The sequence below is a fragment of the Lynx canadensis genome, chromosome E3 (genome assembly GCF_007474595.2).
Source record: "Lynx canadensis isolate LIC74 chromosome E3, mLynCan4.pri.v2, whole genome shotgun sequence".
Taxonomy (NCBI): Eukaryota; Metazoa; Chordata; class Mammalia; order Carnivora; family Felidae; genus Lynx; species Lynx canadensis.
The window spans coordinates 9,475,780-9,492,788 of record NC_044318.1 but is presented as its reverse complement, the minus strand read 5'-3'; the positions used below and the strand labels follow the sequence as shown (position 1 = coordinate 9,492,788).

At 54.3% G+C, this 17,009-nt stretch overlaps 1 protein-coding gene across 12 annotated transcripts in view; it reads right to left on the bottom strand.

The window, feature by feature from the left end:
- Window positions 1-17,009, bottom strand: part of CLEC16A (C-type lectin domain containing 16A) — a 203,511-nt gene that overhangs the window by 15,250 nt on the left and 171,252 nt on the right. Inside the window, exon 22 of one of the 12 annotated variants that reach the window (XM_030301390.2) lies at window positions 7,831-8,037. The exons of 10 other annotated variants lie outside the window; for them this stretch is intronic. In XM_030301390.2, the coding sequence (XP_030157250.1) occupies window positions 7,980-8,037 (58 nt within the window). In that variant the 3' untranslated portion in view covers window positions 7,831-7,979. Of the gene's footprint in view, window positions 1-7,830; window positions 8,038-17,009 lie in introns of those variants that run through there. One more of the 12 variants, XM_030301389.2, reaches the window with a different exon arrangement.

Here is a 17,009-nt window from a genome sequence, read left to right as displayed (position 1 = left end):
GGGACCCGGTACCCGGGCCCTGCGGAGGAGCTATTTGGTATTAATGTTTGTGTGAGGTTATTTTTGCCTGAGGATTGGCTCCTTAAAAACTGGGTCTTTATTATCTTACTTTGATGTGACTTTTTAGTGATTTTTATTTGAGTACAGTTGACACCCAATGTTCCATTAGTTTCAGGTGTACAACTTAGCGACGAGTCAAGGTTCTACACTATGCTGTGCTCGGCACAAGTGAGGCTACCTTCTGCCCTGTTATATCGTCACATCACTATTATAACACTCTTTATTCTTTACGCTCTGCTTTCTGTTCCCGTGACTTAACTCGTTCCCTAACTGGAGGCCCGTACCTCCCGCTCCCCTGCACCCACTCTACTCAACCCCTACTCCCCTCCCCTCGGGCGGGCAGGGTCTGTATTTCTACCCCGAGCCAGGCCCTCCGGGTTGTGCGATGTAAGGGCAGGTGGATGTGAGGTCTTGTGGGAGCGGGGTGGGTATTCGCCAGCTTCTCTTTCGTGGCGGGCACGACTCCCCACCCCCGGCCTACTGCGCAGGTTTGCTTGCAGGGAGCGCAGGCCGGACGCGCTGGAGTTCCCAGCGAGATGCCGTTACGCGCTACACTGTGTCTGTGGCGGAGGGGGAGGCTCCGATGAACTCCGGCAGACGTCGAGGCGAATCCAGACGCCAGGCAGGAAGATTCCCAGGGGGCAATCAGCCGCAGCCCCACAGCACGGGCTTTATAGCCGCTTACTTCTTAATCACTTCAAGCGGTAAACCCCCAAGTTTACAAGCTGTTAACTTGACTCGAAAATGAATCACGCCTTAACAAATCAAAACGTCAAGATGGCTTTTCCCGAGCTGCGCATTTATCGGCGCGACGAACACCGGGGCGGCCAAGAGTGGTAACAGGGTCGGGACTCAGCCTTTTACGCTTCCGACGACGCCCTGGCCGGAATGAACTGACAGTGTGGCCGTCGCTAAGGTGGTCACCTACCTCTTCTCTGAAGACAACGTCTTCTCTCTCGTGCTCTTTAAAGCCCTGGCTTGTGCCCTGGGGCATGTGGGGCGGCAGACAAGGTGCTGAAATTCAGCCCGGAGACTAAAGTTCCTTCGTGTGGGGAAGGGGTCAGGGTCGGGCCATAGATCGACCGTAAATACTGCGGACCTTTCGTACGTGCCGAGATTTAAACAGAAAAAAAAAAAAAAAAAAAATCACCAACTTCTGATCCCACCTGTCGGCAGGGTCTAGCTGAGCGGAGGCGACTGAATACATCCCTCCCTTGCTTGCTGCTGTGCAAACGGCCCTCCCTCCTCTGCCCTGCTGTGTACTCCTCTCTCCCCGCCCCCTGGCACTGGAGACCCAGAAAGGCTCAGGGACGTTTTTTCTTTTTGCCAGGTGCCCAGATTCTCCCTGTCATTTGAAGGGGCTCCTTCCCAGATGGAAGTGGCAGCCACTTTGAGAGCCAGTTTGACCGGTCAGAGGGTCAGGAAGGCCCCGGAAAGAACTCTGGGGCCTTGCCGCTGCTTCTTGCTCCATCTCTGCGAGGCGGTTCTTGGTGAATCAACGTCGGCGGAGGTGCCCAGGGGCTTTCTGGGCACGAGTCAAACGCACACGGATGCCAAGTACTTGCAGACGCAGACGTGCCAGACCTGGGACAAGGGCACAGGCAGAGAGGCCTCTCTGAGATCGCCTCCAGCAGATAAAATTCCTGGCTCTCCCTGAGGATGGCTCCAGAACAGCCTGCGAAACGCGTATCAAAGGCCATGTGATTTTCACACCATCTGATGGATTACACGTCTAGAACTTTAGGCTGTGGGAAGCACGTGGGTGGACCCACAGAGGGAACGGTACGGATGTTCGAAGCACTGATGTGTGTACGAAATGCCCAACAGGGGCGCCTGGGTGGCGCAGTCGGTTAAGCGTCCGACTTCAGCCAGGTCATGATCTCGCGGTCCGTGAGTTCGAGCCCCGCGTCGGGCTCTGGGCTGATGGCTCAGAGCCTGGAGCCTGCTTCCGATTCTGTGTCTCCCTCTCTCTCTGCCCCTCCCCCGTTCATGCTCTGTCTCTCTCTGTCCCAAAAATAAATAAACGTTGAAAAAAAAAATTAAAAAAAAAAAAAAAAGAAATGCCCAACAACAGGGAAAGGTCAAATGAATATGGATACGTCTAGGCGATGAAACCCTCTGCTGTAGTTACAAATGCTGATTTGAGGGGCACCCGGGGGGGCTCAGTCAGATAAGCGTCTGACTTCGGCTCAGGTCACGATCTTGCTGTTTGTGGGTTGGAGCCCCGCATCGGGCTCTGTGCTGACAGCTCGGAGCCTGGAGCCTGTCTCCCTCTCTCTCTGCCCCTACCCCACTCATGCTCTGTCTCTCTCTCTCTCTCTCTCTCCAAATAAATAAATACATTAAAAACAATTTTCTAAAAAATGCTGGAGAGAAGATGAAAGCTGGAGGAAAACGCTGGACACAGTAAACGAGCAAAGATTAGAAAAAGCATGTCCCACATGTTTCTGTTATCGTAAAAAAAAAAAAAAATCATGTTCTGTCTTCCTCCTTGCGGAGATTGCAGGGATCAAAGCTAAAGTCACGGGTTTTATTACGAGAGTTCTCGTTTTCATTTTTGTGCTTGTCTGATTTTTTTTTCAAGATTCTGACTATGATTATTATTTTATACCAGAAAAAGAAGGGAGGGTGAAGGTGGGGACAGGACCTGGGCAGGCTCAAGCTCCCGGGGCCCTAATGCACCCCTGGGATCTGTCCTGGCCTCCAAAGCTCTCTCCCCCCGACTAACTGCCTCCGCGAAGCCGGGGCGAGGCGCGGTGCTCCCAGAGCAGGCAGCGTTCTAATGGTGAGACGCGTCCCCTGCTTTCCAGGAGCGCGGGTGTCACAGGGGCAGGCCCGGGTCTTCCTCCCGCCCTCTGGCCCCCTTCTGCCAGTTATTCTGGGAAAATGAACTCATGAGTAACTCTCTGGCTTTGTCAAGCACACAAATACCACAAAAAGGTCAGCCTTCTATTTTAGGCCCACTGATAGAAGGAGCACTGGGCTGGGAGTCAGAACTGCAAGTCTGGTCCAAGCTCTGCCCAAATGGCTTCGCGACCTCTCCTCTGCGGGTCTCCACGTCTTGATGTGGAAAACAAGACAGTAAGTGAGAATCTCTTGGCTTAAACGGTCAATACTTTTTACCTACAACACACATATGATTTGAACACTGTGACCTCCTTGGGAGCAGGCAAAGGAGAAGACGCTGAAAACTATACGTTGAATACACTTTGTACATACCCCGCTCTCTGGAAAGGACAGCCACTAAAGCTTTCCCTGGGGAGAAGCAGGTTGCTAAGCGAGTCAGGGTCCAGAGCTGGCCGACAGCAGCCCAGGGGCTCACAGATGTGTCTTGTTTCTCTCACACCAAGCTTACGGTCTTCTCGTTTTACAAGGGGAGATTTTTACATGCAAATCTGGACTTCTGGCTTTTTCAAAGACAGAAAGATCTGGGGACGCCTGGGGGGCTCGGCTGGGCGTCCGACTTTGGTTCAGGTCATGATCTCATGGTTCGTGGGTTCGAGCCCCACGTCGGGCTCTGTGCTGTGGGTGCAGGGCCCGCTTTGGATCCTCTGTCTCCCTCTCTCTCTCCCCCTCAAAAAAAAACTTAATAAATAAATAAAAATTAAAACAAATAGGAAGATCTGGCAGTATGGGGCCCCAGTCCCACGTGGCAGCAATGGGAGTGGGGAACAGACTCCCCCCCCCCCCCCCAACCTGACTTGCTTTGTGCTCCCAGGTGTTCTGGTTGTTACACTCTACTTATGCCCAGATTCTTGGTCAAAGAACTTCCCCGGGACTCAGGGAAGTTCCAGACCCCACAGACCTTTTGGGTCAGCTCCTTCCCCAAACCCTCCCCGCTATGGGATCAGTGGCAGGGCATTTGACACGGTGCTGCCTGCCTCCAGCAGCCCGCGTGGGTCCTCAGACCGAGCGACAAGGACCACTCACTCTCTGCCTCAGCTGGGATCTTCCCTTGGTTTAGAAGTCGCCTGTGCCTCTTTTCTGTCTTCATAAATCCTTTCCCCATTCTTTAAAGGTCAGGGACAGCCTGGGCAAGGGTTTCTGCCGCGAGCACGGTTAACTATTCTCTCGTCTGGCTCCCGCAGCCTGCCTCATCTGCTCTACAGGAGCGGCCCTCCCGAGTAGGGCCTAAGACCCTTCCCTGCATAGATGCCTAGGTGGTTTGTACAACGTTCCTCACTTAATGGGTAACACCTGGGATCCTCTGGGATCGAGACGGATTTGGACAGTATTTCTGAGACTATGAGTTGTCTCCAAACACCCAATTTCCCCTTCATTAGTTACAGGACCTGGCAGCTGGGCCTGGCCATGGGGCTAAGTTGTGGACAATGAGATAGAAATGAAAGTGGCACGTCGGATTTTCAGGAAGCCTCCTCCACTGTGCTTCCTGAAACATGGATGTGATAGCTGGAACTCCAGCAGCTGTCTTGGACCACGAGGATGAATCACATATTAGAGATGACAGCACGGAGCCGGTAGAGGTTTGGGTCCCTCATGCTTTGTGCCATATTTGACGATCTCCACTTCCTCTACTTGAGACGGAAAGAAACATCTCGTCGGGGTCTTTCTTTACTGTGTAGTCGAACCTAACCTTAACTGACAGTTGCAAAAAAGCTTTGTTAGTGCAGGGATGTAAGCCGAGCTTTGCAGGGGCAGGGACTAGCTGGTCTCCAGAGCTGGTGGAGGGAAAGCCGGTCTGCGCTTTCTGGGGGATTCTGGGAGCGGCGGAGTGAGCAGAAAGAAGGAAAGGGGGTAACTGAGATGGGAGAGGTGAACTTCCTCACAACCACCTCCACCAATCTTTGGGAAACGCTCCTTCAACTCTTTCCTTGTGAGGTACAAGTGGACTTTTTAGGTGGAAACCAGGGAAGGGACCGAGTTTCCATCTGGGTTCACACCACGCCAGGCAGAGATCATGCGAGAGGGCCCAGATCTGAGAGACCAGAGGGTGGGAAGGCTTGCACGTATGCAGCTGGAGAATTGGGGGGTGGGAACCAAAGGTTGCCTAAATCTCTGAGGGGCAGGGAGGTCCCAGCTGACCTCTGTCATCTGCCAAGTGCTTGTGCAGTGTTGCAATGCAATTCCTCGGGGGACATCGCTTACGTGCCACCACTTCTGGGTAAAACCTAGACGATGAGAGAACTACGGCAGCAACCGGGGGATTCCACAGGGACCCCGCGGACAGCTGAAGGGGAAGGAACCCGGCTGGCCCGCCTACAGCTCACCCAGGAGGGATTCAGCACTCTGCTAAATGGCACACGCCTCGCCCCACTGCCTCAACCCCTACAGATGCTCTTACGTACTACCTGCTTCCAGGAAGGATTTGAGGTGGCTTAGATTTTACGTTATTTTTTTTTAAGTTGACTTAATTTATTTTGAGGGGGGGGGTGGGGTGGCGTGGGGCACAGAGAGGGAGAGACAGAATCCCAAACAGGCTCTGTGTTGACCGCAGAGAGCCCGACGCAAGGCTCGAACGCACAAACCGCGAGATCATGACCTGAGCTGAAGTCGGACGCTTAACCGACTGAGCCACCCAGGCACCTCGGTGGCTTAGATTTTAAAACCCAAACCCGAATGCCATAGATACTGAATGCTGAAAGCCACTGAAACACAAACTGAATGACGAGAGTCTACCACTGAAAGGCAGGTGGAAACTGAAAAAGTGCCCCAGAACAGCAGCCGGCTATGGGAAGCTGACGTCACCCGTTTGGCTCTGTGCTTCCTGGGAGCCAGGACCTCAAGGAAAAGCTCCCCCAGTGACCTCACTATTGTGACACACAGGTTCGCATGCAAGGTTCCTGTCTCTACCCCCTCCTGGAAGACGCTGCTGTCTGCCTGGAGATGGGGCCCCATTCTGGAAATGTAATGGCACCTCACGGCGCTTTTCAAACGTTTCTCCCTCACTGTACACGAGCTAAAAGCGGAACCGCCCGGCTGCAGGGTGCCTTGCCAGGGGTGGGCTTCTGCTGCCTCTTCCGGACACCGGTGCAGGTCCTACCTTTGAACCTCAGAGACACAGCAGGCGGGTCCCTCAGAGCCTGAAGGCTACGGGCCGCAGGCCCGGGCACGGCAGGGCCAGGCCGGTAACGTCGGTGAACGAGGAGGGGCCGTCTCGAAGGGTGAACGGCCCTCCCCACCCGCCACCTGTCTTCCCTTCTTTGGTTATGATGTGGGCTCTGAGGAACAGTTCCCTTCTGTCAGAAAAAGAAACCCATCATGTGGACACTCGGCCGCTGCGTCGGGGGGCGGGGGCAGAAGGGACTGGTCAAGCGCCCAGAGCAAGCGGGAAAGTGAAGCTCCCCAGCCCCTCCCGACGGCCGCTGCCTGAGAGCACTGGCCTTCGCCTGGCCGCAGTTTCCTGTTCTTCCGGGGAAGCTGGATATGCGGATTTTACGTAAAACCTCCTGATTTTCAGTAGCGTTGACAACTTAATTCAAGTTCCATGTTTTAAACAAGCAGCAGGCCACCCCAGCCGAGGGAACCAAGGGCGCCCCCCACCTGTGTGGGCCGTGAGCGCGTGTGGCCGAGCACCCGCCATGAGGCTTCTGCGTCCGGACTACGTGACTCGGGGGCACTTCGGTCTCGTGAAGCTGTGCCTCACAGAGGCCCAGGCTTTTTCAGGAAAGAGCTCTAGGATTTCGAGGGGGAAAGCGGCCTGCCCAGGCAAAAGCCAAGATTTACTCATGCTCGTTCCACACCGAAAAGCAGAAAATGAAGCCTGCTGAGGGCCGATTCAGGAGAAGCAACCTGTGCATTTTCGGTGTTCTCCAATGTGAATGAGGCCCGTGGGGCCAGGTGCCCCCAGCTGGCCTTTTCATGACAGGTTTTCACGACACAGCGTTCGTGTTTTCTCAGCGTTGCTAGGAAATGGTCACAAATCGGCATGGCTTGTGACCTCCTCGCGCATGGAACCGAAGACGGCAAGCATGGCCGCCACAGAGTTTCTTCCCTGGATGGTTCCTTCCATCCAGGATGGTTCCTGGATGGTTTCCTCCCTGGATGGTTCTGCCCTTTCCCCTCCCAGTGCAGTCTGCCAGGTGCCCGGGCGGGAGGAGGGCTAGGGAGAACTGAGTTTGGAGCCTCAGCCTGCCGGGGCCCCTGGGCAGACCCCAGAGTCTACAGGGTAGGGCCGCCAGACCACACGGAGCTTTCTCGTCCATGCTGTGGACTCGGGAGGCTGGCTCTGAAGCCCGCCCCCGGAAAGAGGAGAGTGATGCCCAAGGGTGGTGGGGGCTGGGGGCCATGGAGTCGGGGGCCACACCAGAAAAGCCAAATTACCCACAAGTCTTCCAAGAGCGTGTGCGTGGGGGACTGAGGAGGCAGGGTTCAGATTCAAGCCCAAGAGTAGCATACCCACAACGGGCCAGGCCAGGCCTGGGTGCCCACCCATGACTCTTCCAAAGAATTCACACAAAATGAAAGCATCTACCAACACGGGTGGAGGGTTCAGAACCCTGCGGGCCAGCAGGACCCTTGGGGCGTCCCCCACAGCTCCCTCCCTCACTGCGAGGACTCTGAGGTGAGGGTGGAAGACGCGGGAATCTGCCCACAGACGCTTCCGGTTTCCCTTCATGACGAACCACACGTGATTTTCTGCTACAGGGGTGTGTGCACAAAGCTCTGGGCTTTAGGGGTGATCTCCGGGCTTCCCCCCGACCGGCCCCTGGAAACCGTTTCTGATTTGCTTCATGTGCACCTCCTGTCTGGTCCAGGGGGCAAATCAGGAGCCTGGGAAATGGGGCATTTCTAACGCCTCTTTTGAGCCAGGCCTGAGCAACGTCACCACGGGTCACAGGACCCCTAGATCAGTGACCAGCTGCACCTGAAAACGCCACAAGACTTTTATTTCTGGTTGCATCGAAAGGGGTAACGTGTCCAACGTACAAAAATAGCTGGGACTTGCAGAATCTTTTGGCCTATAGCTCTGTATCCATGGACAAATCCTCTTGGATTCTAAGGACTATACTTGAAAACCTGCAGAAAGGAAAAAACGGCCTTTCAGTATCTTGCTTTCTTTTTGTGCCGTCTCTGCCCCGGCCTTGGCCCTCAAAGTGGTTTTGCTCCCCGGTGAAGCCTGCCCGAGTGGGCCACTACCGACCAGGGAGGCGAAGCCTCGATGGCCCCCTGGCTGCTGGGGAGCGTCTGGGCCGTGTGAACACCAGCACCTTGCTGTGCCGGCACCCTTTCCGCTGTCTCGAACACGGGACGCTCTCCGGGCCACGGAGGGTCGGCGGCATGTGGGGGGCCCGGGGGCACTAGGTCTCTTGAGAGGCTCTTATGGCGGCATCACCTCGCTCTGGAGTTTTAAAACCGAAGGCTGCCAGGACTTGGACTTCATTCCCGAGGCCCGGGCCCCCGCCGCGCCCAGCCCCCTGCCCTTTCCGGTGGTATTACCGTCTGTACATTAGCAAGCAGAGAGCTCCCCAACACTCTCTCAGCAAAGGCATTAGAAAGCTCAGCAGTGGCCATCTCGACTGCCTCTCTACTAAGGCAGGAACCAGGGCTGAAAGAGCAGGGAGAGGGAGGCGGATTAGACAGTTGTCAGGGCGGAGGGGTCACCGACCCCCGACTCCTGCGGTCCCGGCGCCCGACGGGGCAGAACCTGGAGCCACTGGCCAGGGCGGGGGTGGGTCACCTTGCTGGCAAAGGATGCCCCCCCCCCCCCCCCCCCCCCCGCAGCTCTCGCCAGCCTTGGGAGCGCCTGGTTCTTTCTGCCGAATTGTTCGTCTCCCCAGCCGTGCTCTGTGCACTCGGGCCACAGCAGGGTTAGGGCCACGCCGACGTGCACGCCCGCCTCGTGTGTTCTACAGAGTGGTGGTGTGCATGGGAGCCAGGGAATGTGTTTGGGTCTTCTGCAGAAGGCGCGTGCCCTCGGCACAGACTTAATAAATACGCTCCCAAAGCAGAGCCCCACACCCGCGGCCCCGATGGCGAGGACCCGGGCTCCGCAGAGTCGGGTGGTTAACTTCTGCAGCCGGGCCACGTCACCAAAGCCCCTTCTACCGGGTGCTTTAACGGATCGGGGTTGGGCCCCACCAGCAGATGATGTCCCATTCCACGTCATCTACAAAAAGAACTGGAGACACTCTCTCCAAGTACGTGAGTCCGACAGAATCAGTGTGTCCAGAGCCGTACAGAGATCGCGGTGGAAGGGGGCCCAGAACAAGCTTCAAAAGCCATAACCCAGGTCCTCGAGTGGACAGGGACTTTATCGGCTTCTGTCGCGGCATACCCGCGGGACACAGGCAAGCGGGCAGCTGTGCACGCAGCTCTGTCATCCGCGAGGGAGGAGCCTCGAGATCACACGCTTGGCTCTGGGCCCGTAGGTCCCACTCCGGGCACGGGGCACGGGCACGGGGTGGAGAAAGCGCCCGGGGTCTGGCCACCCCACGCGGACGTGCGAGCACAGGGGAGCCGCTTCACGCTGTAGGCCGGTGTGCGCTCCCGTGTCAAGGGGGTGACAGCAGCACACCTGGCCGAATGCGTTGACACAGGTCACGTGTTCAGGCGGTGCTGGCCGTTCTGATTACTTAACGGACATGCGTCGCACCTAGACCTCGGGTCCAATGAGGCAAGAATTGAGGATTTTCATCTTTGTGTGTCTTTTCTTTTTTCCTTTTTACATAAAAAAATTTTTTTAACGTTTATTTATTTATTTTTTTTTGAGAGAGAGAGACAGACGGAGTGTGAGCAGGGGAGGGGCAGAGACAGAGGGGGACTTGGAACCTGAAGCAGGCTCCAGGCTCTGAGCTGTCAGCACAGAGCCTGACGCGGGGCTCACGACCTGAGCCAAATTCGGACGCTCTGAGCCACCCCGGTGCCCCTCCCGTGTCTGTGTGTCTTTCCTTACCCGCGGGGGGCATGTCTCTCGGCTCTCTAGAGAAAACGGCACGACACAAAGCAAGCTTCTTCCTCCTGTGATCAGTTGTGACCGAAGATCTTAGCAGTCAATGAAGACAAATATCTAAGTTCAAGAGATGTATATGCAAACCGTAGATAAGAGGATGGGATTCTTGTTATTTTCATCAGGAGCCTTAGAATCTCATCGGTCACGTTTGGGTTCAAGACATGCGTGACTGTGTTCTGTCTTTGCTTAGGTGGAGCTGAATGCAAGTGTCCTTTTGAAAGATGTGCGCTGGGAAACACTCACAGGAGGAAGGGGAGGCGACAGCCACCTGGGCCTTCAAACGAGTGGCTTTCCCGGGATCTCTGTTCCTTGGTCCCCATCACATCCCGTGTACATCCGTGTGTAGGTCCGTGCACACGCGTGCTCCCTCCCCAGCTTACAGTCATCTTTTCGTTTCTAAAAGGCAACTGCCTCCAAAAAACGCTTGGAAATGATCTTGGCACTTAAGGGGGCGTGTGTCTTCTCAACAGAAAACTCCGGGAAAGGGGGCTTGCGAGGCCTTGGAGGGGGCTTCTCTGACGGGCCCCACTTGCCCCGCTTTCTCTTTGTGCTTCCCTGCAAATGCTAAGCTAATGTGTTCGACGCTGAAATCACCCTGGCTATTCTGCATTTGTAGTTTTCACTTATTTTTTTTTTTTAGTATTATTAATATTTCATCATAAAAGTATTGATTTCCTTTAACTAAGAGACTTTAAAGTTTGCTGCATCCTTAAGCATGATTTTATTATGTCTTGGGGCCAAATGTTTTTTCCTCCCCCCGCCAAAGGAATGCTTTTCCTTTCACATAATGTGTGTCGAGAAGAAAAAAGGAATTGATTCACAGAATTCTGCATTCTAGGCAACTTTTAAGGAACGTATCTAGTAGGTACACTGGATAGACATCTCCTAAACGTGAGCACGGGGTCTCACTGCTGAGCCTTTTTGTTAGAGGTAAGAGCCCGAGCACAAAATTTGTGTTAACATGAGTAAGCTCTAAAAGGAGGTGAAATGGGGCAATTATGACAACTCCAGAGATGACCCTGAACCTTAAGAAAGTCCTCACGGGTACCCCAGGATTCATCGAAGCCCCACTTCTCCCGCGGTCTTCCCTCTTCCTTTCAGAAAGCCAACAGCAAACGAGAAGACGTCCCGCGGGAATAGGTTGCTTAGCAGAGGTTTCGTCTCCCTCCCCTGTGGGGCCCCGGTGTCAGAGCCCGGCTGTGGACACAGGCAAAGGGCGCCCGGGTTTCACAGGACCCGTCCAGGAAGCAGGCGGAGGGCACTAACTGGCAAACCAAATGAAGCGCTCTGAAATGTTTAAATATTGAACATCCTCCTTCTCCTTCCTCCACATTCATTATTAAGTGGGACCCACACACCACTGTGCGCCTCGATTTCACTTCTTCCCAAGAATCCATGACCCAGTGGACAGTGCTCGGGGCGGGTGAGTGGGGGTGGGGCTGAGATTTGGGTTTTTTTTCTTTCATATCCTCGCTGGAAATCCTTTACGGTCAGCTTGTTTTTAGAGCCATGAATTCCTGGAAACGTCTCAGCCTTTCAATGACCCCTGGCGCCCGAATGCAGATGATTAGTGCCCCAAATATTGACAGACCGGACTTTTTTCTCCCCTTCCCAACAAGGGAGCAGTGTCAGAGCGAGGCAGTGCGGAAGATGCTGCGGCCACTGGACAAGTGAGGCTGCACCAACGTCACTCGCACAGGCGATCTATTATTTGGGACCCTGTGGCTCCCTCGGCCTCACCTAGGTAGGAACAACGCCCACCGTGCCAATGTCCGAAGTGCCCGGTTTAAAACAAAAAAATCTGTCTACAGCTACTGGATGTCCTTTGCTCAGCTATGAGACACGGGGAGGGAGGCTGGTAGTGACACAAAGCACATCAGATGTCAGCGGTCTGGGCCCGCCGCCAGAAAACTCAAGAGCCGGGCCCGGCGTCACTCCTTGCGAAGAGGAACCTTCGGGACTGGAAAGATTAACCTAAATAAAATCTTTCCAGAAAAGAAGGCAGCACCTTTTCTTGGGAACAAACAAAGCGGGGCCAGGGCGGGCCATCCTTCACGCCCGTGCAGAGAGCGGCCGCCCTCCTTTGGAGCTGCCCGCGGGGTGAGCTGGTTGCAAGCAGTCGCTGTTCTTGGGCTTTTATCTGTTCAAGTGAAATCGTCCCAAATGACCGGCCTACGGCTTCCACTTTCTTTTAAAAGACAGTACTACATTTGAGATCGATGTTTTCCCCTGAAATGCTGGCTAAATTTATCCTTCCCTGCATCCTGCTCTCTGGTCTCTGCACGAAGCTGGCGAGAGCAACGCCGGCCCGGCCTTGCTGAGTGAAGCGTCTGTCTTGCAACGCTCGCTCGCAGCTGGGAGCGCTCAAGCACCCAGCCCTGCCTGTCCCTTTGGTCACCACGGACACCAAGCCCCCAGGTCTCCTAAGGGCTCCTCTGCTGCCTCACTCTCTGAAGTCCCCGTGAATCAAGGCCCCGGCTCCCCGAGTTCTTTACCCCAGCTCTCCCAATCTACCCCGAAAAGCCATCGGGTTGGCTGGCTTTCAATGGCTCTAGAGGACCCCCTCCCTGGCCGGCCCCCACCCCCCCCCCAAAGCGGCTGAGTGCTCATTACTGGATTGCCTTTCGAAGCAGTGGGACGACGGAGGCTGCCGTGGGCTTCGCGGGCTGAACTAAACCAGAGAACTTACTTTTCTCTCCTGGTCTGGCTTGGCAAGCTGCCCTGTGAGTGAAATGTCACTGATTGATTTAGCGCCTGATGCCCAGAAAGCCCAGTATTTCTGAAATCTTTATTCCCTATATGCGGTTGCAAGAGAACATGCCCTAAACAGACACTTTGAGCTCCGGCTTCTATTTTGCTGTTAACCTGTGGACTCTCTTTTTGGCAGGAGTAAGAGATAAAATAGAAATGCGGCTGGACAGAGGAACGCACGTGGCCAGGCCGGCAGGCAGGCGCATGCGTGCTGGGAGGACGGTTCTGCCTGGAGGCACCAAGCGGGCTGGCCTGTCTGGAGAGCCGCGCTGAGCGCAAGTGTGGGGTACAGGTGTGGGCAGCTGGGCACCCCTCGCCCCACTCCGCTTTCTGGACAGCAACCTGGCAAGGTGTTGTCAGGAGCCTTCAACAGGGGCATTCTCGCGGACTCTAAGAAGCGGTTTCCAAAGGAGTAACCAGAAGCGTGGACAAAGATTTCTGTACAAGGGTGGTCATCACAGAGCGAGGCATAGTGCACCAGAAACGACCTAAGTAGCCAGCGTCAACGGCCTGGCTGGGTCAATTTCGGCTAAACTTCAGACCGTCAAGAGTTGAACTGTGTCTCCCCCCAAATCCTCATGCTGAAGCCCTTATTCCTCAGAATGTGGCCTTATTTGGAAACGAGGTCATCCGCAGACAGGAGTAGTTGCGGCGGGGTCTTGAGGGGTGGGCTCTAACGCCTTAGGAAAAGGGACAGTGTGGACACAGAGGTGTGCCGGGGCAGCTGCGTGGGAAGACGAAGGCACACATCGGGGTGACCCTTGCAGGAGCCAAGGAGCAACGAGACTGCCGGCCAGCAAAATGCCAGACGGGGGATGTGATTCTGCCATGACAGCGATGGTTCTAAGAACAAAACCCCACAACCCAGCAGCTCTGATCCCAGGCTGCACGTGTGCACAGAGAGGTGCATCCGAGGATGCCCACGGCAGCGCTGCCCGGGAGAGTGAAAATCTAGAAATGACCCAACGCCCAAAGACACCCCCGCACCCACACTGCACGGCCAGGGAAAGGAATGAGCGAAATCTATACCCAATGACACAGAAAGCTTTTTACTCACAGTGGTGTCCGAAAATTAAGTTGCAGAAGGATAATCAGGATTATAATTATTTTCAGGTTTAAGAAAAAGGGGGGGGGGTGAACCCACAGCATAAGACAATTACAGATCCATGACTTCTTATCCTAAATCCTTGAGGCCAGACATGTTTTTATTTATTTTTTATTTATTTTGAGAGAGAGAGAGAGAGAGAGAGAGAGAGAGAGAGAGAGAGAGAGAGAGAGAGGGGGGGGAGAGAGACGGAGAGAGAATCCCATGCAGGCTCTGCCAGCACAGAGCTCCATGCGGGGCTTGAACCCACGAAGCCATGAGATCATGACCTGAGCTGAAAGAGTCGAACGCTTAACCGACTGAGCCACCCAGGAGCCACAGGCCAGATGTGTTTTAAAACTTGAAATCTTTAAGGGTTAAAGGGCCATGTGGCACACACATATACGTTAAGTCACACCCTTGGCTGGTCTCAGGCAGCCAAAGCCCCAAATATTGCATTTCTGCAAGAAATAAAACACATATATTCACAATAAATGGCATCTGCGACTCTTACAAATAACTCACAAATAGTTCAAGGCAGATTCCACCACCAAGTGAGTTAGGAAAAATCTTTTTTTTCCCCCCCAGTGCTGTTTGGGCTTCAGAATTGCAGAGAAGGTTATGGGCACACGCAGAGAATGCAACGGCACACAGAAGGCTCTGGAAGGAGAGAAGCCAAACCGTGGGATGTTTGGGGAGAGGTGGGAACAGGGAAGAGTATTTAAAGGGGACTTAAGTCCCATTTGTAATGATATGATTTTTTCTTCTTCTTTTTTTTTTTTAATGAAGAATCCACTCATGTATTTCTTGGGTGGCTAAAAATCAGGGAAAAAAGAGGAGACACAGATGGGAAGAAAGCGGAAATATTTACAATGCTTTTCTCTCGGGCGGCAGGACTGTGGGGTTTTTTTTTTTCCCGTCCCTCTACGGTTTCCATCGATAATCCTCCACGTTCAGATACGAGCGCACACATGAACAGAGCGGGCCTGCGGTGAAGGCAGGACAGCCGACTGGTGACCGGCCCCGTCCCTCTCTGTCATCGGCAGCTCATCCCCAGGGCCTTGGCGGCCTCGCAGGGCAGCTCTGGGACCCACCGCCACCACCGCCCCCAGGTCGCTCCTGCTCCGACACTCCGCATGCCTCCATCACCGCGAGACACGGCCCCTCCCCGGGGGGCTGCTCACACCCCAGCCACTTTGATTCATCATCTCACTTACTCTCTCTGTCCTTTATTTTTCTGCCCTCGTTGGCCTTTGATTGCTTTTCGGGAGTTTATCATATTGAACTTTTATCCCCTTCCAGGAAACTCTATTCTTTTTTTTTTCTTCCCTGCCACAATTAATAAATAATCGTGAGAGCACTTCTTTGGACAGAAGCACATCCCAGACGGAACTGCCGGACTGTGTCTTTTGGGCCCCTCTGGGCCTGTGAAGGGCACATCGCCTGTCATGGAGAAGGGGCATTTCAGTCTGTCGCCGCACCGGGGGGGGGGGGGGGGGGGGAGGGTGCCAGCGGGGTTCACATTGTGCATGCGGCTCTTGACCCTCCAAGACTGCTGTGCTCGCCCGGCCAACCTCCAGGGGGAGGCCGGGCATGACGAGTGCTGGCCGGGAGGGGGGCACTCAGTGCTGGGGTACAGCCAAGGAAACAGAGCGCAGGGATGTGGAGATAGGTGGGTTCAAATCCTAGCCTGCTGCGGATGGCCTGTGCTGCCTTGAGCCGCCGTTTCCCTGGGTGCAGTAGGAGAAGGCAATCCCCACCTCACGCGTGGCAGACGTGCACAGAGCCACGCTTAGCACAGGCACTGGCGTGTACCAACTGCTTGCCACACCGGAGCCGGCCCCACTAGATGGTAGCACCAGCCACGGCTCTGAACATTTGTCTCCGGACAACCTTCACCCCTTTCTGCCACTAGCCCTAATCATCTCTCAGCCTTTGGAATCCGATTTGTAATAAGCTTTAAAAAAATGTTTATTATTTTTGAGACAGAGAGAGACAGAGCATGAACGGGGCGGGGCAGAGAGAGAGGGAGGCACAGAATCCGAAGCAGGCTCCGGGCTCCGAGTTGTCGGCACAGAGCCCGACGCGGGGCTCAAACCCACGAACCTCGAGATCGTGACCTGAGCCCAAGTCGGACGCTCAGCCGACTGGGCCACCCAGGCGCCCCAAGGGATCATCTTTTTAAAAAGACCCTGGAGGAGCTGGACAGAGCGGCTGACATTTCGTCTGTCGGCACCAGGAAGCGACTCCTGAGCGACGAACAGGTGGTGTTCACCTGTTTTCTGTCTCAAACGCGTAACACAAACTGCTGGCCACTTCAGAGGTTTTCGACAAATGCTCGAAGCGGTGATTCTAATACCTACTTTCTTTCCCAGAAGTCTTGCTTCTGAGGTCAGACCACAAACAATAGAGATTTCTGGAAAGGTATGAAATACAAACTTATCTCATAATTTACAGGAAAGGAAAGGGAACAAGAGGCTATTTTACCAGTAAGAGTGGAGTATTTTCTTCAAAGTCAAAAATAAATGGAAAAAAAGGCAAATTTTAGGGAAGAGGGAGGGTGCCAGGTGAGTCTGGATTGCATCAAGGTTTCCAGATTATTCTTGTGTTGTGCGTTCCAATCCGCACCCCGCCCCCCAATATCTGGACCACTTTAAGGAAAATGCTGCATAAACTGGACCATTTTATGATGAAACTAGGATGCAAATGAGATAACCTGGTCTTTAGAGAAAGATGACAGCTTTGGGACAGCCTGAGTAGTTTAGAACTGTTTTAAAAAATACGACAGCTTTACCAAGCCATACTTCACACACTGGACAATCTACGCATTTTCAAGGCACAATCCAGTAATTTTTAGTCTACTCACAGAAATGTGCAATCCCACTACACCGCCCCCTTCTAACTAGTTACCATTATGACTTGTAGCAAGGGGGTTACGAACACATGTACCCCCAGCTCCGCTGAATGAACCTTGCAAAATCCCTCCCACTCACACGGAAAGAGACGTGCTGGGAAGGACCAGGCACCTTCCTGGGAAACAGGGCCAGACTCGGCACCACTCTTATCTGGCCAGGGCGGAAAGTGACAACAGAGGGGAATTCTGTGCCCAAACTGGTGGCAGGCTATCACCCGGACAGCACTGTTTTCATTCCTTGGGGATCTGGGCAGCCTGTGGGCCCAGGCGTCAACAGCCCTCCCATCTAT